Source organism: Cloeon dipterum, chromosome 2, assembly GCF_949628265.1.
Source record: "Cloeon dipterum chromosome 2, ieCloDipt1.1, whole genome shotgun sequence".
In the NCBI taxonomy this organism is placed as follows: Eukaryota; Metazoa; Arthropoda; class Insecta; order Ephemeroptera; family Baetidae; genus Cloeon; species Cloeon dipterum.
The window spans coordinates 34,652,600-34,676,988 of record NC_088787.1 but is presented as its reverse complement, the minus strand read 5'-3'; the positions used below and the strand labels follow the sequence as shown (position 1 = coordinate 34,676,988).

General features: G+C 39.1%; 4 protein-coding genes across 4 annotated transcripts; 2 read left to right on the top strand and 2 right to left on the bottom strand.

Moving 5' to 3' along the window:
* Positions 1-237: 237 nt before the first annotated feature.
* LOC135936380 (uncharacterized) lies at positions 238-3,335 on the bottom strand. The gene is made up of 8 exons (XM_065479174.1): positions 2,812-3,335; positions 2,697-2,756; positions 2,480-2,635; positions 2,356-2,427; positions 2,182-2,301; positions 2,072-2,122; positions 1,906-2,016; positions 238-1,849 (listed from the first exon to the last, which is right to left on the bottom strand). Exons 1-8 carry the CDS (start codon positions 2,839-2,841, stop codon positions 1,772-1,774), a joined length of 678 nt encoding a protein of 225 aa, XP_065335246.1. The 5' UTR covers positions 2,842-3,335; the 3' UTR covers positions 238-1,771.
* On the bottom strand, positions 3,088-4,707 carry LOC135937574 (DNA ligase 1-like). The gene is made up of 6 exons (XM_065480730.1): positions 3,742-4,707; positions 3,535-3,687; positions 3,410-3,484; positions 3,287-3,361; positions 3,156-3,231; positions 3,088-3,104 (listed from the first exon to the last, which is right to left on the bottom strand). The coding sequence occupies exons 1-6, from the start codon at positions 4,705-4,707 to the stop codon at positions 3,088-3,090; spliced, it is 1,362 nt and encodes a 453-aa protein (XP_065336802.1).
* A 7,208-nt stretch (positions 4,708-11,915) lies between these two features.
* LOC135936344 (uncharacterized) lies at positions 11,916-15,059 on the top strand. The gene is made up of 12 exons (XM_065479120.1): positions 11,916-12,037; positions 12,209-12,355; positions 12,414-12,520; positions 12,598-12,771; positions 12,830-12,848; positions 13,406-13,522; positions 13,587-13,754; positions 13,821-14,051; positions 14,108-14,208; positions 14,263-14,433; positions 14,486-14,645; positions 14,707-15,059. The coding sequence occupies exons 1-12, from the start codon at positions 11,953-11,955 to the stop codon at positions 14,991-14,993; spliced, it is 1,767 nt and encodes a 588-aa protein (XP_065335192.1). The 5' UTR covers positions 11,916-11,952; the 3' UTR covers positions 14,994-15,059.
* A 5,382-nt stretch (positions 15,060-20,441) lies between these two features.
* On the top strand, positions 20,442-24,172 carry LOC135936222 (CLIP domain-containing serine protease B15-like). Its single transcript, XM_065478964.1, has 10 exons — positions 20,442-21,852; positions 21,926-22,126; positions 22,190-22,205; positions 22,525-22,644; positions 22,707-22,877; positions 22,928-23,152; positions 23,210-23,310; positions 23,367-23,537; positions 23,597-23,756; positions 23,817-24,172. Exons 1-10 carry the CDS (start codon positions 21,700-21,702, stop codon positions 24,038-24,040), a joined length of 1,542 nt encoding a protein of 513 aa, XP_065335036.1. The 5' UTR covers positions 20,442-21,699; the 3' UTR covers positions 24,041-24,172.
* The last annotated feature ends 217 nt before the right edge of the window (positions 24,173-24,389 follow it).

The window sequence follows — 24,389 nt, the reverse complement described above, 5'->3', positions numbered from 1 at the left end:
TTTCTCAAGAGAAAACTTGCAGGGCTTTTCATCATGTTATAGTGATGGGTCTCTGAATCGTATGCTAGATAAATATGTTTCTTAGATTCATCACCAGACATATAAGCTCTGCCAAATGAACGAGCTGTGTTTGAGTGCCCAAAATATACTATCAATTTATAATCGTTGCCCAAAAGCTCTTGAATTCTTTTAAGGTGTGCCGTACCTGCTCCGTTCTCTAGAGACATGTTTAAATTTAGTAGGAACCACATCACGTCATTTACAAATTCTCGACTCCTTTGCTTGGTGTCCTCTCTCCACTTTTTTTCTAGTTCAGCCTTTCTACTTTGATATGTATTACGGTCATCTTTCGCAATTTTCAGGTTCTCCTTGTACTCGCAAAATTTCATCCCTGTAACAACAGCATACAGAACACACATTTTCTGCTGTAGGTTTACATCATAGTTCGCATGGAGTAATGCATCTGAGAGAAATTGATTTCTTTGATAGTTTTTTGACGTCACACAAGATTTTTTTTCAGCAACGTTTTGGTTTTCTTTAAACCGGCTTCCCTCCCCATGAAGATCGGGTGCTACTATAACGTCAAGTTGAAAAATATTAGTGGCAATAAATTCTCTCGCAGATTGAGCAAATGATTGAACATGATTTAAAATAAATTCAGGGCTGAATTGACCCCGCCGAATGAAAGGTATTGTCAATGTTTGGTCTTGATTGGTTGATATCACGAATCCAATAAAATCTAAATTGTGCACATGTTCAATCATGTACTCGACACTATCTACGAGAGCCGCCAAAAAAGATATTTGTGGATTGGTATTGACGACTTCGACTTTGCATTTAGTATAACGCATTTGGAATTGCTCAAGAGTGCGAATCGCCCTACTTGTTATTTTGAATGTCTTTGTTCCATCTCGGGGACCTTCAACAGGTTCTAAATCTACCACCTCCTCTATTTGCGAATCGTTTGAATTCAATTCACGTGCACCATTGATGATCTCTGCTAAACGTTGCATTTCGTGTGCTCTGTATGCATTTGAGGTATTTTCCTGAGTTGGCGCGCCTAGCCCGATCTGCGAGTGAAAAAATTTTTTAGTATATAAATATTTTATATCTCAGACGACTTTATGTGAAAGCTAGTTCTTGTATAAAAGCAAAATTGACCCAGTAAGCATCTCTATTTTTCGTGTTATATGAAATAGTTCATAGCTCAACAAACATTCTAGTTTAATGGCTAAATTGATAGTGTGCATCGCTGTAAGAATAAATTTTCTCTAAAAGGTGATTTTAATTCCTCAGGTTAACGAGTTGGAGTGTGATCATTGTTAATAGGAATACAAACTGCTGTGATGTACAAATGCCTCTGTCTTTGCAGCTCGCGAGTTTAAATTTAAAAATATATTAAGTTCTCTGATTATCGATCACTAACAATTTTAGTAATAATCTTATTGATAATTTTAAAAATGTTATAATGAGAGTAATGAAATATAGGACTTTTTTCTAGGTCGTGGTAAATATAAATAATACAGAGCTCAACATAGATTCTAGTTTTAATTGCCAGTTTCTGGCATGAAAAAAATAGTAATTTTCTAAACGTAATTTAAATCTCAATATCGCATCTTTGTATAAGAAATAATTTACTTGTGTTAAAAGTTATGTTAAAAATATTTAGCGAATTTACATTACGATCAAGCAATCACTGTTTTTATAAAAGTAACCTTTTTTGTCGCAAAATGGACATGCGTTGAGCTATGAATATTTTTATACCACGATGCTATTTATTTGAACTTCTGTTACATTTCGTTTTCTTCGTTACCTGTTGCGGGGTGTTTGCAGCTTCGTTGGGGAAAACCTTTAACAGAAATTATATTATATAACCTGTTGTAGTGGTATTTTGTTTATATTTACCTCACAGTAGGCGGAAAGCTTTTTATATATGCCATCTTCTAAGGCATCCTTCAGCGCAGACAGTACAACACGGAATAGTGAAGAAGCGTCTTTGAAGAGTTTGGCCACGTTCTGAAAAAATATCATTAAATTTATGACCTAATATTGTTATATTTTAAAAACTTACCATGGAGAAGTTGTTTAGCAAACCTGTTACCTCGGACCATTTTTTATTGGGCTAGAATGTAAATTTTATATATTCAATATGCAATTTATTGTATATAATTTAATATTTACCATCAGATTTTTCCGCATTTCTTTTATCCCTCTCAATGCAGCCTCTTCAGCACATCTCTTTTTGTTGGACCCTCCTCCTTTGACGATAGTGACAGCTTTTGAAATTATTGTGTTCTTCGCCTGTAAAATATTTTATGAGACTCAAATCGAATAAAAAAACATTAAATCAAGTACCTTCTGTAGAGAAGAAACCTGTTTGACACAAGCTCTCAATTTTTCGTATTCTTGTGTTTGATCGTTCAGTTCCTAAAAATAAATATGAAAATGATGTAAATACGCATTTTATTTTTTTTCTCACTCCATGCGTCATTATAGCTGTAAGAACGCTGTTGATTACATCAAGATGATCGATCTGTTGCTCGAACGATTCAGTCTGTATCTTCTTTTTTTCTGATGAACGGATCGTTGTATCAACGGTACTTGCTCGATCCTCAACCGTCTTTTTTTTCAGCATCTTTTAATAAAAGTTACCATAACTAAATTTTAAAAGATTATATATATATATATATACTTACAGTATTGGCCTGATTTGATGATTTGGGCGCCAGATAATTTTGGATGGTTGTTTTACATGCCTGTTAAAATTTTTAGTCATAATGGCGATATATTTAAATATGTAAATGAACTCACGGCAGAAGTAGACGCTTTCGGATTAAACATATCGTCCTCCGAATCATCATCAAGCCATGTTTTCTGAAATTATATATATATATATTAAAATAATTGAAAATAAATTTCTTCTTCATCTTACCTTAGGCTTAACATTTTCTTTTGACACTTTAGCTGTGTGTGTAGTCGATTTCCCTATGGGCTTCGATCTCTGAAAATATATACGTTAATTATTATCTTGTCAAATATTTTCTGTTTAGTATCACCTTTTTTATGGGCTCATGGTCGGATTCGCTGTCAGACGTCAGGTATCTCTATAAATTGACGTTACAAAATTTTAAACTATAATTAAATTTTCTTTTTACCTTTTTTGTTTTTTTTTTCTTGGGGTTCATTTCCTCTCGCCGTGTGCATTGACAGTTTTCCCGTAACCTTCGGTCTCTGAAAATATATACATTTATTAAAATCTTGTCAAACATTTTCTATTTATTTCTACCTTATTTTTAGGCTCATCATTTTCGGCGAAGATATCGACGTTGCTGTCCGATTCGCTTTCAGACGACGATGAGCTCTATAAATTGAGATTTAATATTTTTAAACATTTTCTATTTATTTCTACCTTATTTTTAGGCTCATCATTTTCGGCGAAGATATCGACGTTGCTGTCCGATTCGCTTTCAGACGACGATGAGCTCTATAAATTGAGATTTAATATTTTAAACATGAAATTAAATTTTTCTTCACCTTTTTAGAGCTAGAGGCGAGTTCGTTTTCCAGGTCCTTGAGCTTTAGTTGAACCCTCTCCAGATCCTTTTGTTGTTGATGCCGTATGTACTTGATTATTTTGTCAAACTCTATGTTGAGCCGATCCATATTTGTTGTTCTCTCGCGCCCAGGCTGAAATTAATTTGATTAGATTCATATATTTAAATTCTACATTTCTACATTTACTTCTTCAATTTTTTCTTTGTAGCTTTTTTCGCAATCTAGTACTCCGGTCTTGTTTAAATTTACGTCCTGTTCTTCACGCGACGAACTCAGCAGATTGATTTGCTTGATGGTCTCCTCCTTTTCTGCCATCTCCTTTCTGATACCGCTCAGCTTCTCGTCTAATTTCTTCATTTCACCATCGATACCTTCTTTAACTCCCATTAAATGTGCGAGATCTTCTTTCGCTTTGTCGCCGTCCTTTCTTCTTACTTCAATTTCTTTTTTCTTCTTTTCCAACGCTGCCTCAGCAACACCCAAGTTTTTTTCGAATTCTCGTTGTCTCTCCAAAATACCATTCGCCTTTACTCTGCTTATTGCCATTTTGTAATCTCGCTCAATTTGATAAATCCTTGTTTGTTTTGATTTTTCAATCTCTTCAATCTCTTTTTCCGAATCAAAGCTATGTTTTCTTACTATTTGCTTCAGATCATCTATACGGCTTTTTAGGGGCCGTGGAATTTTAGCGTCCATTCTTGGATCTCGATTCTCTTCAAGCTTCTCACGGAAAATATTGAGCTTCCTCGGGAACAGACATTTATTTTCGTCTGTAACGGAGGGAGGCACGTCATCTGCTTGCTCCTTAGACGCTGTTTTATTGTTCTGATTGGACGATCCGTCGGGACTTGAAATATCGTGGCGCTCTGGCTCGTGCTCCATATCTTCTGATTCTGCTGATACCGAAGCCTCTTCAGCAGGCTCCGCAACATCGGACGATGAAGGACACATGATTTCTTCAACGCGATCTTGAATTGGCTGGTGGGGCAACGGACCTTGCAGCAGAGGTTCATTTTGTAATGGTTGTAGTTGAGCTTCGTCGTGGCGCTCTGGCTCGTGTTCCATATCTTCTGGTGCTGCTGATATCGCAGAATTCTCTTCAGTGTGCAAAGCTAGCTGAGGTCCCGCAACATCGGACGATGAAGGACACATCCCGCACAGAAAATTATATTCCAAAAATATCCGGAATAATCTTGGGCTATTCGATTTTTATCCGAAAAGATTAATCCGAAAAATTAATCCAAGATTATTCCACGATTATTCCAGGTTAGCCACAGATTATTTAAAGTTCACCCTAAAAATTAATCATCAGGAATATCCCTAGAATATTCCTGGCGGTGAAAATTGTATTAACCATGCATAAATATTCCAGGAATATTCTTTTGGATCATTCCAGGGTTAACCCAAAAAATTAATCTTATTAAATGTTCCAGAAATATTCTTTTGGATCATTCAAGGGTTAACCTAAAAAATTAACCAAATGAATATTCCAGGAATATTTCTTCAAGATGCCCACTAGAATAATTAACTACTTCCCCAGATTTTTCGAGCGGTTCTTAATTATTAAAAATTAAATACACGCATTCCACGTTTTTATAGATTTATCAAACTTGTACGCGCAAAAAATATTCTCGCAAATATTTATTTATAATTTTTTGATGTTGTATTTAATTAAAATATTACGACCAAACAATTTTTTGATTATTTAACTAAAATTTATGAAGCCCCAGAGTCAAAAGTTGAAACTTTGCTTTAAATTCATTTAAATAAACTTATTTACTATCACTAAAGCCAAATAAATTTTCCTAATTAAATATAACGACAAACGGGCAAATCTTTAAATACAGATCTGGTCATGACGAAGGACAAAAAAGGGTTAAAAGGACGATTTTATTCTGCGCGCGGTAGCGGCGGCTGCACAAGCATGCACGCGCTTGCATGGAATGCCTTCTGCCTGCCTGTGTTATGGAGCGGGGGAGGGGGCGACGGGCAGCAGGACAGACAGGCAAGAACAAGCAGGCGACTTCCACTTCCATAATTCCTGCTTCGCTCTCTTCCCTAGTCTAACGAAAGAGTCAAGCGCAAGCGAGTCGTCAACCGTCAACGGCCGTTCAAAGTTTAAGTTCAAAGTGTTTTAACGGTTTTAACGGACATCGGACATCGCTAGACGCCAAAAGTGATAGTGAAGGACAATCGGACAGCCGGCGGTTCGGACGGATTGCCTGGATCGGCTAGACAAGGAAGCGTCGGACGCTTATTTGCCAACGGCTGCCGCGATCCTCAGTTTTGAGTTAGGCCTCAAGATAAACGATACCGGCGTGTTAGAAAATTTTGTACATGGAAAAATTTCAGTTTCTGCCGGACTTCATTGTCACATCTCGCCAGTTCTTATGAGAATCCAACATAAAAGTATTATGGGAGTCTTGCAGGAACTGGCGAGTTGTGTAGCCCGGCGGAAACTTTAATTTTTCCATAATTTTTCGTAATATGTATGTAATTGTTTGGATAAAAATAAATTATGCTATATTTTAAGTAATAAAGAATAAAGTTTTTGCTATTTAAATCAACAATCCTAAATAAAAGCAAAAAAATAAAAATAAAATAAATAATATTCCAGGGTTATTCTCTAGGAACAATCTAGGGTTAACTTAAAAAAATAATCCAGGGATAACTTATGTCACGCTTAAAGTTGTTCAAAGAATAATCGAAAGGTTAACCAAAATATTGTTCCAAGAATAACCCAGAGTTAATCCAAGAGGCAGAAAATAATTCTTCTCCAAGAATATTCCTGGGTTATTCCAGGAATATTTTTTCTGATTAACCAAAAAGGTTAACCTTGAACAAGAAAAAGCGTGACATTAGTTAACTTTCGGACATAAAAAAGTCATTCCTGGCGGTTAATCTTTGGTGAAGATGGTATAGCCCAGGGTTAACTTTGGAACATATTTTTCTGTGCGGGATGATTTCTTCACCACGATCTTGAATTGGCTGGTGGGGCGACGGAACTTGTAGCAGAGCATTATTTTGAAGTGACTGTTGAGCTACTACGTTTAAAAATTGATCTAACTCGGCTAAACAGTCCAATTGGTATGCGGCGGTCTCCTACAACAGATTTCGTCTTGTTATTCAAAACTGATCACTTTGAGTACATGGACAATTCGAAACTTAGATTGTTGCGACTCAAATATAAATTTTAAAAAATATAGGTATTAAATAATATGCGCAACACTGAGAAAAATACTGTTCACACTCATGTATAAGTCAGAACCTTAATATTTTGAATATATTTTACTCACGTTTTGCTGTACAGAGTTTTCGGCTTGGCAAGGCTCTTGCGCGCCAACCCTGAGAGGATCGAAGTTGTTTCCATCTTGCTGTAGTTCTTCTTCAACGTTTGATGAAACAGCTCTCTCAGTGTCTGTTAGCCTGACTTGTCTCACCTCAGCCACGACTTCATCGGCAGTCTGCGTTTCCCACGGTGCTAAATCAGGACAGGCCATAGCTTCAGTGTCTCTCATAGAGATGGTGTGTGTGTGTGTAATTCCACAGTTTATATAACATAGTCTCCGTTAACGCCCCCCCACTCCTACCCTGAAATTAACATCACCTTTAGTATCAACCCTTAACTTACCACCCCTATTGGACCTTTGCTTCGACCAATTGCATTCCTCACTTGTATATCTTCATACTATTGGTTGCACACTCACCCCTACCACAAATTTTAGCTTGGGAACGCCTTTTTCCCCCACCCCACACCTTAAGGCTTAGGAGTCGTTTTTTCCTAACACACAGTCACATTCCAGCTCTCTCTTCCCGCACACCATGCATGTAATTGATGCATTGATCCGTTGGACAATGTTTTATGTTCAGCTTAAAGTTTTTCCTTATACTCGTCACGTTCGACCCAAAGCTGCGGGACACAAGTTTTGTTTGGAAGGACCCTAAAACACTTGTTCATTTCTCTGAGGATCTTTAGGATTTTTTCTTAATCCTCGGCTCCTTGTCGTTCAAGCTGTGTGACCCAAATAATTTTTTGCTTGGAAAGACCCTAAAACACTTTATTCCTTTTCTGTGAGAATTTTCTAAACCAGATATACTATTGTAACATATCACGTACTGAAACACAAAGAGTTTGTAAGGTTTTTTAAACCTCTTCTCCTCGGCCATGAAACTCTACCCGCACAGAAAAATATGTTCCAAAGTTAACCCTGGGCTATACCATCTTCACCAAAGATTAACCGCCAGGAATGACTTTTTTATGTCCTAAAGTTAACTAATGTCACGCTTTTTCTTGTTCAAGGTTAACCTTTTTGGTTAATCAGAAAAAATATTCCTGGAATAACCCAGGAATATCCTTGGAGAAGAATTATTTTCTGCCTCTTGGATTAACCCTGGGTTATTCTTGGAACAATATTTTGGTTAACCTTTCGATTATTCTTTGAACAACTATAAGCGTGACATAAGTTATCCCTGGATTATTTTTTAAAGTTAACCCTAGATTGTTCATAGAGAATAACCCTGGAATATTATTTATTATTTTATTTTTATTTTTTGCTTTTATTTAGGATTGTTGATTTAAATAGCAAAAACTTTATTCTTTATTACTTGAAATATAGCATAATTTATTTTTATCCAAACAATTACATACATATTACGAAAAATTATGGAAAAGTTAAAGTTTCCGCCGGGCTACACAACTCGCCAGTTCCTGCAAGACTCCCATAATACTTTTATGTTGGATTCTCATAAGAACTGGCGAGATGTGACAATGAAGTCCGGCAGAAACTGAAATTTTTCCATGTACAAAATTTTCTAACACGCCGGTATCGTTTATCTTGAGGCCTAACTCAAAACTGAGGATCGCGGCAGCCGTTGGCAAATAAGCGTCCGACGCGTCCTTGTCCAGCCGATCCAGGCAATCCGTCCGAACCGCCGGCTGTCCGATTGTCCTTCACTATCACTTTTGGCGTCTAGCGATGTCCGATGTCCGTTAAAACACTTTGAACTTAAACTTTGAACGGCCGTTGACGACTCGCTTGACTCTTTCGTTAGACTAGAGAAGAGAGCGAAGCAGGAATTATGGAAGTGGAAGTCGCCTGCTTGTTCTTGCCTCTCTGTCCTGCTGCCCGTCGCCCCCTCCCCCGCTCCATAACACAGGCAGGCAGAAGGCATTCCATGCAAGCGCGTGCATGCTTGTGCAGCCGCCGCTACCGCGCGCAGACTAAAATCGTTCTTTTAACCCTTTTTGTCCTTCGTCATGACCAGATCTGTATTTAAAAATCTGCCCGTTTGTCGTTAAATTTAATTAGGACAATTTATTTGGCTTTAGTGATAATAATTAAGTTTATTAAAATGAATTTATAGCAAAATTTCAATTTTTGACTCTGGGGCTTCATGAATTTTAGTTGAATAATAAAAATTGTTTGGTTGTAATATTTTAATTAAGTAAAACATCAAAAAATTATAAATAAATATTTACGAGAATTTTTTTGCGCGTACAAGTTTGAATAATTTATAGTATAGGAAGGAATAACGATGCGCAGTGGTTTCCTATATTATGAATTTTATTAAAGTTGTTGTTGTGGGCTGCGTGTGTGGACTGCGACTTGTGGTTGATGGGACGACATCGGAAATGTGTAGACTGGGCTGCGTGGCTGAATATATGTGAATTGTGAGGCTCGGAGAATGGGACGGAATAAAGACTCGGGACGCGTCCGAGTGGGTCTGTCAGGGACTTCGGTGAAGCGGGGTGCAGCATCCGAAGTGTGGTACCGCTTAAGCCCAGGCATGCGATCAACAACATCGGGGACGGAAGCTACATCGTCCTGCTGCGATGGCGATCTTTACGTCTTACAGGGTCCTCGTCCAGTTTGTCCTCACAATCAGGGTTGGTCCGGTCGTCTAGGCTGCTGCAGGAATTCTCTCTCTTTGAATTGAGTCGCGTCGGTTTATATATGCTCGTCAAACAATGTGATTAGTCTGTTGTGTGAATTTGTGTGTTGCAGAATGGTCATTGTTTGACGGAATGTAGGTACCCTACATACGCCCCTTACTGAGACTGGAAGTCGTATGCAGGTGGAAAATTTTGAATCTCACTTGCCAGGTCTTGATCGAAGAATTCTGCGTGTTCTTGTCTGGATGAATTTAAATACCTGATTGTTGAGGGCCGCGATGCATTTTGAACTAATTGTTGATTCTTGTTAATTGTTGAGCGGCCTCTTCCAGTTTGAAAAATTCTTGAGAATTGGCTGTCTTCATCCAGCGTCTATCGTCGGGGGTCACCAAATATATAGGAAGGAATAACGATGCGCAGTGGTTTCCTATATTATGAATTTTATTAAAGTTGTTGTTGTGGGCTGCGTGTGTGGACTGCGACTTGTGGTTGATGGGACGACATCGGAAATGTGTAGACTGGGCTGCGTGGCTGAATATATGTGAATTGTGAGGCTCGGAGAATGGGACGGAATAAAGACTCGGGACGCGTCCGAGTGGGTCTGTCAGGGACTTCGGTGAAGCGGGGTGCAGCATCCGAAGTGTGGTACCGCTTAAGCCCAGGCATGCGATCAACAACATCGGGGACGGAAGCTACATCGTCCTGCTGCGATGGCGATCTTTACGTCTTACAGGGTCCTCGTCCAGTTTGTCCTCACAATCAGGGTTGGTCCGGTCGTCTAGGCTGCTGCAGGAATTCTCTCTCTTTGAATTGAGTCGCGTCGGTTTATATATGCTCGTCAAACAATGTGATTAGTCTGTTGTGTGAATTTGTGTGTTGCAGAATGGTCATTGTTTGACGGAATGTAGGTACCCTACAATAGAAACGTGGAATGCGTGTATTTAATTTTAAATAATTAAGAACCGCTCGAAAAATATGGGGAAGTAGTTAATTATTCTAGTGGGCATCTTGAATAAATATTCCTGGAATATTCACAAGGTTAATTTTTTAGGTTAACCCTTGAATGATCCAAAAGAATATTTCTGGAACATTTAATAAGATTAATTTTTTGGGTTAACCCTGGAATGATCCAAAAGAATGTTCCTGGAATATTTATTCATGGTTATTTAATTTTCACCGCCAGGAATATTCTAGGGATATTCCTGATGATTAATTTTAAGGGTGAACTTTAAACATTCTGTGGCTAACCTGGAATAATCGTGGAATAATCTTGGATTATTTTTTTGGATTAATCTTTTCGGATAAAAATCGAATAGCCCAAGATTATTCCGGATATTTTTGGAATATAATTTTCTGTGCGGGTATTTGTCACGTTTATCCAAATATAATCTAGGTCATGCTCCCTCACACAGCTCTACCGCCTCGATTACCCCAAACAACAGTTAGTTTTATCCAGCTTCATGAAACTGAAGCACGCTTGGATTTTCCTTTGCGTGTTTTGTCAGTTTCTCCTAATATTGGACTCTTCCAACAACAGTTAGTTTCATCCAGCTTATTCCTTCAACGCTGCAGGGAGTTTTGTCAATCGCTACCTTCTCATGCTTGTTCTAAATCCATACACAACGCTCAAAGTTTCATTCAGCTTTATGCTCGACTTCTCCTCGCTGCTTTTTTGTCAGTTTATCCCGAGCGCCCTCCCAGTGCGCTCCCTTTATCGCTCTCAACAATGCTTGTTATAAATCCATACACAACGCTCAGGTCATTCTCGCTCGGCTTCTCCTCGCTGCTTTTTGTCAGTCTATCCCGAGCGCCCTCCCAGCGCACACCCTTTACCGCTCTACTGCAATATTATTAACCCATACACAGCACTCATCGAAAAAATAAATTGTCCGAGGGATAGAACCGCTTTATTAAGCTAGGTTTTATCCCTCTTATCTTCTTCTAACCTCTCCTGCAGTAAAAAGCGAGCAACTAACAAAATTGATTTTTGTATGCAGAAAACAGGGATAATTTCATCTACCAATTTAAATAAAAATGATTGACCTTGCTCTCATTTGCGCATACCTTAGCGCAAAAGCATTTTTGGTGCTCGCGAGTCGCTGATCACGTGCCCACCCAACACCCAACAAGCCAGACGTAAAAATTGTTTGAATAGCGGTATTTAAACAAAATTTCAACCTTTAAGTTTAACATGAATGTGTTCAAAGTGTCCAATTATTTTCCTTTCTAACTATAATGAAAAGGCCTTTCAGTTAAGAAAATTCAAATAATTTTTCTTACTATGGCCACAAGCCTAAATAAAAACATATCGCGCGCCGGCGATAACTCAAAAGGTCATCCGAATGACGCGCATACAATTAGAGAGGTCAGTCGAAAACTGGTGGAATGGCCAAAAGTATCGTTTTTAATGCTAACACTTGATAATTTAATCAGACTGGGAGTGCTGTGCGCGACGGTCGCAGCAGCAGCCCTGGTCCATCGCGCGCAGAGACGAAATCACGGAGATGAGGCGAGCACTTCTCGTGCTCCTCAGCCTCGCGCTTTGCGCCGCACAAACGTCTGACAGCGATGTTCTTTTTCCAGCTCCGTGTAAGCATTTCTCAATTTTTTATTTTGCCCTCTTAAATTTTGATAGTAGAAGATTTTTGGCCGAGCGCAATTTTAAATAACTAGACAATATAAACCCTTGAATTAATTAACAGCCACTTGGTGTTAATAGACCTAATTGCTATCTTGAACTTGCATATTTCTCCGTCACAGTTTTTGACGAAGGCGAGAATTTGAGTAGCCAGAATTGTGGAAACGAAACAGCTTGGAACCAATCGGCCGTTTTCATTAAACACTCTCATACTGGAGAACATTGCTATTTTTTTATACCAATTTCTCAAAGGACTCTACTTGGATTAGGTAACATATGAATATCTCTCCTATAAGATTATCAACGACAAAGATTTTTACTGTCCAGGTATTTGCCCTCTCTTCGATCAAAGTGATACGTATTTTCTAGAGGTGTTTCCGAATTATTGTCATGGGCGCACAGCAAGCAAAGAATGCTCCGGTGTTTCAGCCAAAGTATGAATTACTTACCATTTTTAGCAAAACCGTTACATTCACCTAGTGCATACAATATATTTTTTCAATGATTAAAGATACTGGACCTAATTGACATTGCTACACAACCATATAAAGGATTCGCTTTCAAGATATTGATAACGGAGACAATGCCAAGTGTGATTTCTCCCGTTTGTTTGTTTAACCGTGACAACGCAATGGACTCGCAATTTCAAAGAGAATCGCCCTACTTTGAATGGTCAGCATGGAACGTTCGTATTTTTAAATCAATTTTCGGCCTTAGACTAATTAATAAATCTTATTTTATAGGATAATCCACCTATCCCAAGTAAGTTTGTTAGATTGTAACCTTAGAAACATTTTTGGACCACTTTGATTTGAAATTAATTACAGGAAAATTCAATACAGATATCGGATAATTTTACTAAGAATAAAAATACTTTGCATCTCTGTTTTAAAACAGTTTTTACTCAACTACTGGGCTCATTAAAATTTCGGCTGTTCTAGCTACCCATATTAATTGAATTCCACTAATACTGATGATATTTTATATTATTGCATATTTATTTACAAGTAAGCGTCGGAGGTGAGAATTTATTTTTTATTCTCATATTTAATTCTTATTTAAAAGTTGTTTGTACGAAAAATATGAGTAACATTAATGTCTTTGTGTTCAATTAAAATTAACGCGATTTAATCAAATACATATTACTATAACCATCTCATGTGAGACTTTCCCCAGCAAGCCTGGATTTTATTCAATTAAAAAGCTGGTTTTCACGGTTTCGAATCACTCGGACACTAAATATTTTCATCAGTGAGATAGTTTTAGACGCCTTCAAACCCATTTTTAATGTCATTTACACGATTTGTCAAATTTAAAAGAAAATGTGACGGGCCAAAGCAACTGCAAAACGGTTCTAAGCAGCTATGATTGGAGTTACTTGGATAATTATGACATTCCCATCCAGAATGTCCTGTGTGTCAAGAGTGGCAGATATCGTAAGATTTATACAAAAATTAATCTCGATCAATGTTAATAATGGTCCCTTTTAATGCCACAAAGACGATTACCTCATCAATTTTTACAAAGGACGATATTTCTTGAGAGGAGTTCAATATTATCGGACAGAACATTTTTACACTGACATATTGCCATACATTGACGAGATCGCAAGACACGCAAGAGACATTTCTGTTTTACGCCCGATCCCTCCGACAAAACCACCGAGAGGTAATTTCACACGCAAAAAAGCTCACATCAATTTTATACTATATTTATATATATATATTAAAAAAGGATTCAAAAACCCCGGAAACGTCAGTTTCCCAAACTGTGGATGGAAACAGACTTCAACAAGAATAAGACGAGGAAATGAAGGTTCTTCCGAAGATTTCCAACCGAGTAAACTTATTTTCGGCGGAAACGTAGCTCACATACGCAGCCACCCGTGGCATGCTTCCATTGAGAATGAGGTGACTGGACAAACCTGTGGCGGGACATTGATTTCACTGAGAGCAGTTTTGACTGGTAGTAAAGCAAAGAAATTGTGAATGTCATGACTTCCATTTAAAAATTTATTTTAGCTGCACATTGCCTTCACGGAGCAAAAGCAAAGGACTTCAGAGTTACAGTTGGGATGGATGATAAAAGAAAAAGAAGAGCTCCTGGCGTTCAGACAAGAAAGGTTTCAACCTCCACGTCAATTACTCTCATCCATAATAATTTTGAAAACATTTAGGTTAGAAGTCTGATCATGCACCCAAAATATGACCCTGCGGAACTCAACAGTGACGTCGCACTCATGATTTTGAAGAAAAAATTTAATATAACCGACGATGTCCGACCGATTTGCTTGTGGAACGACGACTCTGACTCTAACTTGGCTCGCGTGGCTGAAACTGAAGCTATGGTATAAATGAATATGAAAAATCGATTTAATTTTGGTTTATTTTCTACTGAAGGCGGTTGGATTTGGGCTTGTCGACAACCACACGCGCACAGACATACTGCAAGAGGCTCGACTGCCGATTAGAGGTCACAAAGAGTGCTACTTGTCAAGCAGGAGGTTTTTTGGGAAATATTTGCGGCCAGGGGACAATTTTTGCGCTGGCTTCACGAACGGTAAGGAGTCTCCACAATTAGCCATTAGGTAATTCTCTAAGTATTATTCCTTTTAATTCAGGAACGACCGTCTGCAACGGGGACAGCGGAGGTAGCCTTTCCGTGAAAAAAGACGGCCGTTGGTTCATCAGGGGCATTGTCAGCTTTGGAATGTCGAAAAAAGTCATGTTTGAGGGCGAAGAAAGATCCTTCTGTCACCCAAATCAATATGCATTGTTCGCTGACGTCGCAAGTTACGTGGACTGGATCGTGGGAAACACCCCGGAAATTTCTTTCCGAAATTATAAAAGGGAAAAAGGGATTGATATTTCCGATATTTATTCAATAAAAAAATTTAGATATAATTAATAATAATCTCTTATCATAATATTTTTTCTATGGGTTGTTCAGAATAAATTGTTTTAAAAGTTTTCATTGCTCGGCTTTTAATATGAAACCCAAAAAGACGACATTATTTTAGGCGATCCTACTCTGTGCTTATCACACATTTGAGAGAAGAGAAGAGAAAAGAGGTCAAATCTGTGACCTTTCGTCCGTGGCCTGGTCTCCTCTGCCTTTATCGTCTGGTGAGAATCAACTCTCCTGTTTTTGCAGCTACACACGTACCGCATGGGTAGGTAATGATGATGATATTTCAAGAAAGCTGAAAAATAGGACTTGAAGAAAAAATTCGAAAAATTAAATAGCGCATGTCTCACGTTTGCTATCAGAAGACCATATTTTTAATTTATTTGTGCACATTAATTTAGTATACGTATATAATTTAATATATTATTTTACTCGATTCAACATTTATTACTAAATTTATATTTCCTCATAGAGTTGTTGCTACTAAGCCGTCTGCCTCTGCCTTACAAATTATCAAAATCTTTTGTTCAATATTTCCTACATAAAATATCATCAGGTTTACGTTTTTTTAACCTCGTTTGGTTAAATCTATGATTGTTTGTTCAAAAATATAATTCAGTTAAAGAACCAGCGCTTGCAGTGTCTAGGATCAACGCAGTTTGCCTTAATATCGTGAAATTAATAGTATTACTCATTACTCTGCCAAAATGCAAAACAATTGGATGAGAAATAAAGTAAGTTTTGCGAGTACGTGATCAGCAACTCGAGCACCAAAAGAGCTTTTGCGCCGAGAGCTGCGCGAATGAAAACAAGGTCAAGAAGTCATCAGTGAGGCGCCGTGGCGGACAAAATCTCGGCCTCTTTTATCCTCTTCGCGCCGAGACAGACGGCCAAAGTACAAGTATCGCCTTCTCTTGCCAATTTAAATATTAATTTTAGCCGACGCGAATCATCAACGGCAGCACAGTGTCGAAATACGATAACTCCCACGTTAGCTTTTTTATTAACTAATTTATCTATAATTGACTAAAAGGCTCTTGCCAAATTTAAAAAATTAGTATCAATACAGGGCATTACCAATTCTGGCAGCGATTGCTTCACAGAAAAATAATTTCATATCAATTAGAGCATTGTTAAATTTTAATAGTTTGGTTCCAATATTTTTTTCTGATATATTTAAAGACTAGACCAGGGGTAGGGGGCCTCTTCCCGGCCAGCCACCCAAGTAGCGGGCTCTGAGTTATGGCACCTGCCTGTATCTAACATTTTTTACCAGCTCAACCCTCAGTCAGGGTGAACGCGAGACAAAGACCCTCCACGCATTCCAAACTATTTTCAGTTTTTTCCCTTGGCATGCAGCTGCGCGGGAGAATGACTATGAGCATTTTATTTTACCTGCTCCAAAAATATTTATACAACTACACGTCTTCAGCCTCGACCTCAACAAATAGCAGGCTAAGCTGGTTCCAGAATTTAAAAAAATCAAACAAACACAATAGACAGAAGGAAAATTCCCCAGAAAATGAATATGAAGTATGAGAAAACATTAACGAAAAAATAAAAAAATGATAAATTAGTTGCTTTGATTTAAGGTTTTTTGTATTTCTTTCCGATGGAAATTGATGTTCTAAATGTTTTAATTAATTAATGAGGCTTTTTAATTAATTTAACTTAAAAATCTTTTTGGAAACTGAAATATCTACTGTGCAAGAATTGTCACAAAATTGCGACAATATCAGTGGTGACGAGCCAAGCAGAGCTCGCTGCCGCAGCCGTTAAATTATTACAGGCGGTTCAGAATTAATGTAGTCAAGCGAGAAAAACGACAGAAAAATTGATAGCGGTGCTTCGCTCTCCCACGTGGATCTCGCGCCACTCGCTGGAAAAGTGGAGCGGAGAGAGGCAACAAAAGTCTATCTGTTTGGATAGTTAGAAATTCTCTAATTCGGGTGATTCGTGGTCAAGAGGTGAGTCGCTGGCGGCAGAGCCGCACTAAAAACCAATAATTCCGCTATTAGCCGTTAGGCGATTTTATTTGTTCGGTCTGTCTGACAAGTCGTGGTTTTCTCGTCGCGCTAATGTCTGTGTGTTTGTGTATGTTTCAGCGACAGTGTATTTTGTGCTGATTGCCGTTCTTGTCTACTGGTGGATAGCGGCCGCGCGTCTTCTACTTGGGCCGAAGTGTGATCCTACAACAGACCGAAGAAATAAGGTGAGTGACGGATTTATTGTGCCTTCAGATTGTGAGTCTATTAGGGATCAGCCGAGTACTAGGCTGGTCGTAAATAGAGTCGCTTACCTGAGTTAGGTGCTCTAATCTTTTCTCTCTGCTTTCCAGGTCGTAGGCTACGTCAAGGGTTGGTCCGTCCTCGAGCACTCCTGCGAACAAAATAAACGCGGGTGATCAGGCCGTTCTAAATTGCCGGGGAGGTTAACACTCACAGGTAAGGACTGACGTAGGTGTGTTCCCTCCTCACTGAAGCTAGTTTTCTTCCTAGGGCTGCCTGCCACAGTCGGTCGCCTACCAGGTCACTCCGGCTGCAGGGGGCTACACCGAAGGAAGGACTTATCAACAGATCTCCTATTGAAAGAGAGCAGAGAATCAACGAGGGGCCCAACACTACTCGAAGCGGTCGCACCTATTCGGATGGAAGATCTGGCGGAGCCTGGCGATCAGGTAAGGGATCCTATGCCAAGTAATCCGTCTGGTGAAGGTCCAATTTCCTTTCCAGGTGGGCAGCTACCTCTTGAAGGAGATGACAGCTCGTTCTGCCTCGAGTGACGTGCTGCTGGCCTTTATATATCCTTCGCTGACTGCCGCCCCTCAAGCGTCGTGCGGTCGCACTGGCAGGGAGAAGTGGAGGGTGGACTCCTGCTGCAGTGGCGACCTTCTCCTTCATCAGGTGAGCACCTGAGTTAAGAGGGGCGGGAGCGGGGAGGTCTCGGCTGGCAGCCGTGTGACCACGTGCCTTCCCAGCCAGACCGAGCTAGCAAAATCGCCTTCCGACTAAGTGCGGTGAATTTATATCTGATTCTCTTTACATTTAAGTGCCTTTATTTTTAAAATATTTACGTTATTCCATTACTAATTTTAAGCTGGATGGGCTGGGATTATTATCAGTGGACAATTATTTTTGTCTCACTTGGGAAGTAAATATGTATTATATTCTAATAAAATCATTGAACTAAACTAATTAATAAAAAAAAGGGGAGAATTAAAATTCGACTAAAATTATTTACAAGGGCACTGCATTTATGGGCTTTATTAATATTAATGCCATCCAGCTAATACAATAAACTTTGCAGGTCTAGAAGGTCTGGAAGTTCTGCGTCTTGGTCATCCCTAGGTCTCCTCGTTGTGACCGGCAGCTCGTCGGGAATTATTTAAATTAACAAAATTTGTTAATCGGACTCGCCCCGGACCAGCGGCTCTCCCACGAGCAAGCAGAGCAGAATACGGCGCCGCCGCAGAATTTGTGTATAAATTTCATTCATCTTGTAAATTGCTCGTATCAATAAACCAATTAAATATTGGTTCATTTACTGACATTCGAATTTTCTAGGAGTTTTCCATAATATTTGGTAATCACTTTTCATTTCAAAGTGCATTCAATTGAGTCAATTATAGTCACGCTCCCTGCGTCGAGACTTGCGAATCCAAAGCGGCACAATATTCTATTTTAGTTTCGTCAGAGAGAATGGATGATGTTCGCAATTTTGCTCAACACACGCAGGCAGACACGCAGTTTTTTTTTCAAATGCAGCTGTTTATCCCGAGAGTGGCCTTATGAGCTTTTTTAAGGCCTTGAACGCTTGAGAGAAGCGAGGTGAGAGCTGCCGAATGTGCTCAGCCCGCTCGCTGTTGAGAAAGTTAACTCTCGGCAGCGATAAATTTCCTGACCTTTGTAATATTGCCGGAGGAGGCCGGTTTTGGAATTAACAAATAGAGAGAATTCGTCGAAGGTTTGGGTTGTTAGAGCTTTCTTGGATGTTGATTTACAGGACCTAATGCATTTTCGCTTTTGCCATTTCTTGCTCGAAAGCGATTTTCAATTTTTCCCGCTTTTTCCCAAAGTTACGCGTGCATTGCTTGCTTTTCAACCCAATTTTCTTGCTTTTCCTTGCTTTGATCTATGTATTTAATTAATTTAAAAGAAGCGAGACGAACATTTCTTTATTTTTACGGTCCGATCGGAAGAAATTTTAAGATTTTCTAAAGAAAAAACTGATTTAAATATTTTGTGAATTTATTGCTGTGACAAGTTTTAAAATGTTTATCTTATGCGGTAAAAATTTGTATTGCGTCTCATTTTCCCTGAAACTTTCGCAGCAAATTCACGCAGCAATTAAAGGATATCGCCGACTGACCTTCAGTCTGGACTCAAGTCTCTCTTCTCTCTGTCTCCCAAAGATTTTTTAAACTGCTACTTGGACATAATAAGGTGGCAAACGCCACCATGGGTGTGGAAGACGCCAAAGCCAAACGGTGCGAGCTCTATGTTAGAGGTGAAATAAGGAAAAGCGCACTATTTTATATACATGAAAATGTGGCTCTTGTTTCGCGTTGGGTCTGCTGACGCGCGTTGGGGCACAACACGCGACGCTGTGTTTGCTGAGCACGTGTTCAGCCAAAACTCATGTCCTATTAGCAATGAGAATCACGTGCTCTCGAGATGAAAACAAGAGGTCAAAGGCCTCAGACGCGAATCTGGCTGGCTTGATATTGAACTTTGCCTCCGCACGCTCTCCTCGTCTCCTCGCAACATAGACAGAAGATTGGAGCTGAACCAACTTAACCACAAAAGGAACGTGTTTACAACAATAAAATGTAAAAATAATTATTGTAAAGATAGGGCATACTTCTTGAGATGTGCGTTTTTTAAATCCCCAATGATGGACCAAAAATATTAATTAAGTTTGTTAGGATCAAAAATTTTTGGCCCGCTTGTTTCGCAATTTGTGGCGATAACGGAATGACGCACTTTAGCGAGAGAGGTCAATCGCCAACTAGAGGTCAAGTGACCGAAAGTATCGTTTTTCGTGCCAACACTTGATGATTTATTCAGACTGGAAGTACCGTGGGCGACGGTCGCAGCAGCAGCCCTGGTCCATCGCGTGCAGAGAAGAAATCGCGAGATGAGGCGAGCGCTTCTCGTGCTCCTCAGCCTCGCGGTTTGCGCCGCACAAACGTCTCTCAATCAGACCGACGTCTACATTCCAGCACCGTGTAAGTTTCTTACTTGTAAATCGCTTCCCCGTCATTCTGGGTGAAAAAAATCGCCACAGCCGCGTGGATGGACGACAAACCCGGCTGGTCGACGCGGGGCGGTGCCCAATGAAGTGTTCGAGGGTCAGAATCACCCTCGGGCCCATTGGAGCATTAAGAACAAAATTACATGAAACTGTCACTTTTTGCGTCGATTTTTGGGGGGTGGAGAGGGCGGTTTGGGATACTTGGGATGGCAGTGGTTCCCAAGAGACGCAGAATTTACGGCGTGAACAGCAATCATTGGTTTTTGATCGTGCGTCCCATAGGAGCCGAGCTATGAATTTTTAAAGGTGAAAAAACGCGGTTTGTGACATTTCAAAATATTGGTTTTCGGGGACTGGCCGGGGCCCCGAGGGCCGGCGGGCAGTGATTGGTGCACCCGGAGATGCGCCTCGGTGGTGCGTGTCCGCCCGTGTGCGGTTTTTCAAAAACGGACCATTTTTCGAATTACAGCGAATTTCTTACGGCAAAACTTTTGTAAAAGTCAAAATTTTCGGAATTGTCTTTGCACCGTAACCCGAGGTTTAGTCGGATATGCCATCAAACTTCAACCATTTTGAGAGAATTTTATCAAAATCGTTCGAAGAGTTTCGCTTGAGCGGAGGTGGAATTTTGCGAACACGGCGGAGGCCATATCGACATACCTCGCGAATGGGGAACAAAATCGAGCTAAACTCATGGTCAATCTACACGAAATATATCTGGCAAATTTTTTAGGCCAAGTACCACCCGATCCAGCGTGTATATTTTTGCAAGATTGATTTAAAAAAAATTAAAAAACGTGATTTTTTTAACTTTCCCCATATGAATAACATTGGAAATAAAAATATTTGCGATTATTTCGAAACGCAGACTCCTAGAAGGATGCCACCTGTTCCACCCACTGTGGAAGACCAACGCGCGTCTGCATACCGAATTTGGGACTTCTGGAGTTCATAGAAAAATTAAAAATAGATTTTCGTGTTTTCAAGCCGTCCGTTGCGATTGCGATGAGTGCGGTGCCGGCGATGGTTTTATTTTCCGAAAATTTCGACCGCTCGTGCTATCCTCGACCACGAGCCCTCATCGGAGCGGCGCTTGACATTTTTCACAAGAAATATTTTACCCTCTTTAGTTTAGATAATCGAAATTTTCAAACGTTTTTGGCCGAACTTAATTTGAGGGATCAAAGGGAAATTCCCCAAATGAGTTATTGTTAATACAAAATGGAATAGTAAACCTGTCAATAATTTAAGTCACCACTCGGCTTTGCTAGCTTGAACTTACATTTTATTTTCCCTCACAGATTTTGACGAAGGAGAAAACTTGAGTAGAGAGAACTGTGCAAACGTAACAACTCTGAACCAATGTGTCGTTTTCGTTAGAAACATACGTACTGAACAAAATTGCTTTCAATTAATAGCTATTTCTCAAAGGAGTGTTCTTGGATTTGGTATAATGAATATATCTTTCCTAAGATTATCAACGACAAAGATATTTTACTGTCTAGTTACTTGCTATTTTAGTAAAATTGATACAACTGATTTACGGGTCTTTCCGAGCTATTGTCTGCGCAAAACAGAAGAGGAATGCATCAGAGCTTCCGTCAGAGTAATTATTTTGTCATTTTCAGCATAACCATTGCTATCACCTTGTTTATTCATGTCTTTTTCAATTATTTAAGGTGCTGGATACAGTTGAAATTGCCATACATCCAACAGTTGATTATAAAATCTGGATGTTTATAAATTATAAAATCTGGATATACATAACTGAGAAAATGCGGAGTGAGGCCGTAACTCCCATTTGTTTATTCAACCGTGACAACGTGATGGACTTGCAACTTCAAAGAGAATCGCCCTACTTTGAATGGTCACCACTTTGGGTTCGTATATTTTCAAACTACTTTTTGTTCTGTCTTAGATTAATTATGAACTTAATTTTATAGGTATCTCCAATCCGAAGTAAGTTTGTTAGATACACTATTTGAATAATATTTTTGACAGTATTTTAATTAGAAATTAAAGACCTTAAAAATTTAACATGTCGTATAGTTTTTAACAAATTAAATTCTGGGCGCCGATTAGATTCATTGGAAATGTTTTAACTTAAAAATAATCAATGTCCACCATAAACGAATTTTTATCAATTTATTTAATAAACATGTTTATTTTATTCTCAGCATGAACATTTTCTTCCCTATAGAGATATTTAAAGACCGTTTCAAATGTAATTTTTATGACGTATCATAACTTTTTGCTTCGTATTTGTCAAATTTTACAGCAAATGTGACGGGCCAAAGCAACTGTAGTAGGATTCTATGCAGTACTGGATTGGAAGATTTGAAATTTGATCAAATTCCCATCCAGAATATTCTGTGTTTCAAAGAAAACGATATTTTTGGTAAGTTTCATACAAAAATTGATCTCATTTAATTTCAATAATGATTATTAATTGCCATACAGACTATTATAATCTGATCAATTTCTACAAGGGCCGCTATTTCTTGAGAGGTTTAAAATATTCACGGGAAGAAGGAGTGTACATTGATATATTGCCATACATTGACGAGATCGCAAGACACGCAAAAGACATTTCTGCTCTGCGCCCGATCCCGCAAACAAAACAGCCAAGAGGTAATTAACCATAAAAAGGTTCATAGCAACTTTATTTATCTTTAAAAAAGGATTCAATGCACGAGACAACCTCAGTTTCCCAAACTGTGGAAGGAAACGAACGTCAAAAAGACAGAAACGCGGAAATCACGATTCTTCTTTACAACCGGGTACACAAATTTTAGGAGGTAAAAAAGCTCAGAGAGGCGAGCATCCTTGGCATGCTTACATTGAGAATGAGGAAACTGGAGCAACCTGTGGCGGGACAGTGATTTCGCCGACAGCAGTTTTGACTGGTAGTGAACCAAAGAAAAGATTAACTTCAAGAATTCGATTTAAAAAATTCTTTCCAGCTGCACATTGCATTTATGGATCAGAAGCAGAGGACTTCATAGTTTATCTTGGGATGTATGATAAAAGACAAGGAACAGCTCCTGGTGTTCAGACAAGAAAGGTTTTAACTTCCATGTAAATTCTTCTCATCTATAATAATTTTGAAAATATTTTTAGGTCAGCAGTCTGATCGTGCACCCAAAATATGACTCTAAGGAGTTCAACAGTGACGTCGGACTCATGATTTTGAACAAAAAAATTAACATAACCGACCACGTCCGACCGATTTGCCTGTGGAACGACGACTCTGACTCTAACTTGAATCGCGTGGCTGGAACTGAAGCTATGGTATAAATTGTACGTGAATTCGAAAAATAGATTTAATTTTGGTTTATTTTCTTCTGAAGGCGGTTGGGTTCGGGCTTGTCGACAACCACACGCGCACAGACATACTGCAAGAGGCTCGACTGCCGATTAGAGGTCACAAAGAGTGCTACTTGTCAAGCAGGCGGTTTTTTGGGAAATTTTTGGTGCCGGGGGACAACTTTTGCGCCGGCTACATGAATGGTTAGTACACCCCTCAATTAGCAATTAATGAGATTTTCTCAATTTTATTAATGAATTCAGGAACGACCACCTGCAACGGGGACAGCGGTGGCAGCCTTTCCGTGGAAAAAAACGGCCGTTGGTTCATCAGGGGCATTGTCAGCTTTGGAATATCGAAAATGGTGGAGTTTGAGGGCGAAGAAAGATCGTTGTGTCACCCAAATCAATATTCCTTGTTCGTTGACGTGGCAAGTTACGTGGACTGGATCGTGGAAAACACCCCGGAAATTTCTTTCCGAAATTAAAAGCGAAAAGACGTTTGTCAAAGGGATTGATAGTTATTCAATAGAAAAATGTAGATAGAAAGCATATTATAATCTCTTATCAAAATATTTTTTCTATGGGTTGTTCAGAATAAATTGTTTTTAAAATTTTGATTGCTCGGCTTTTAATATGAAACCCACAAAGGTGAAATTATTTTAGGCTTTTTTCACAAATTTGAGAGAAGAGAACGAGGTCTAGTCCGTGACCTTTCGTCTGTGGCCTGGTCTCCCGTCTTTACATTAGGAAATGATGCTGATAATTTAAGAAAGCAGATAAATAGGACTTGAAGGAAAAATTTGAAGAATTATACAGCACGTACGTGTCTCACGT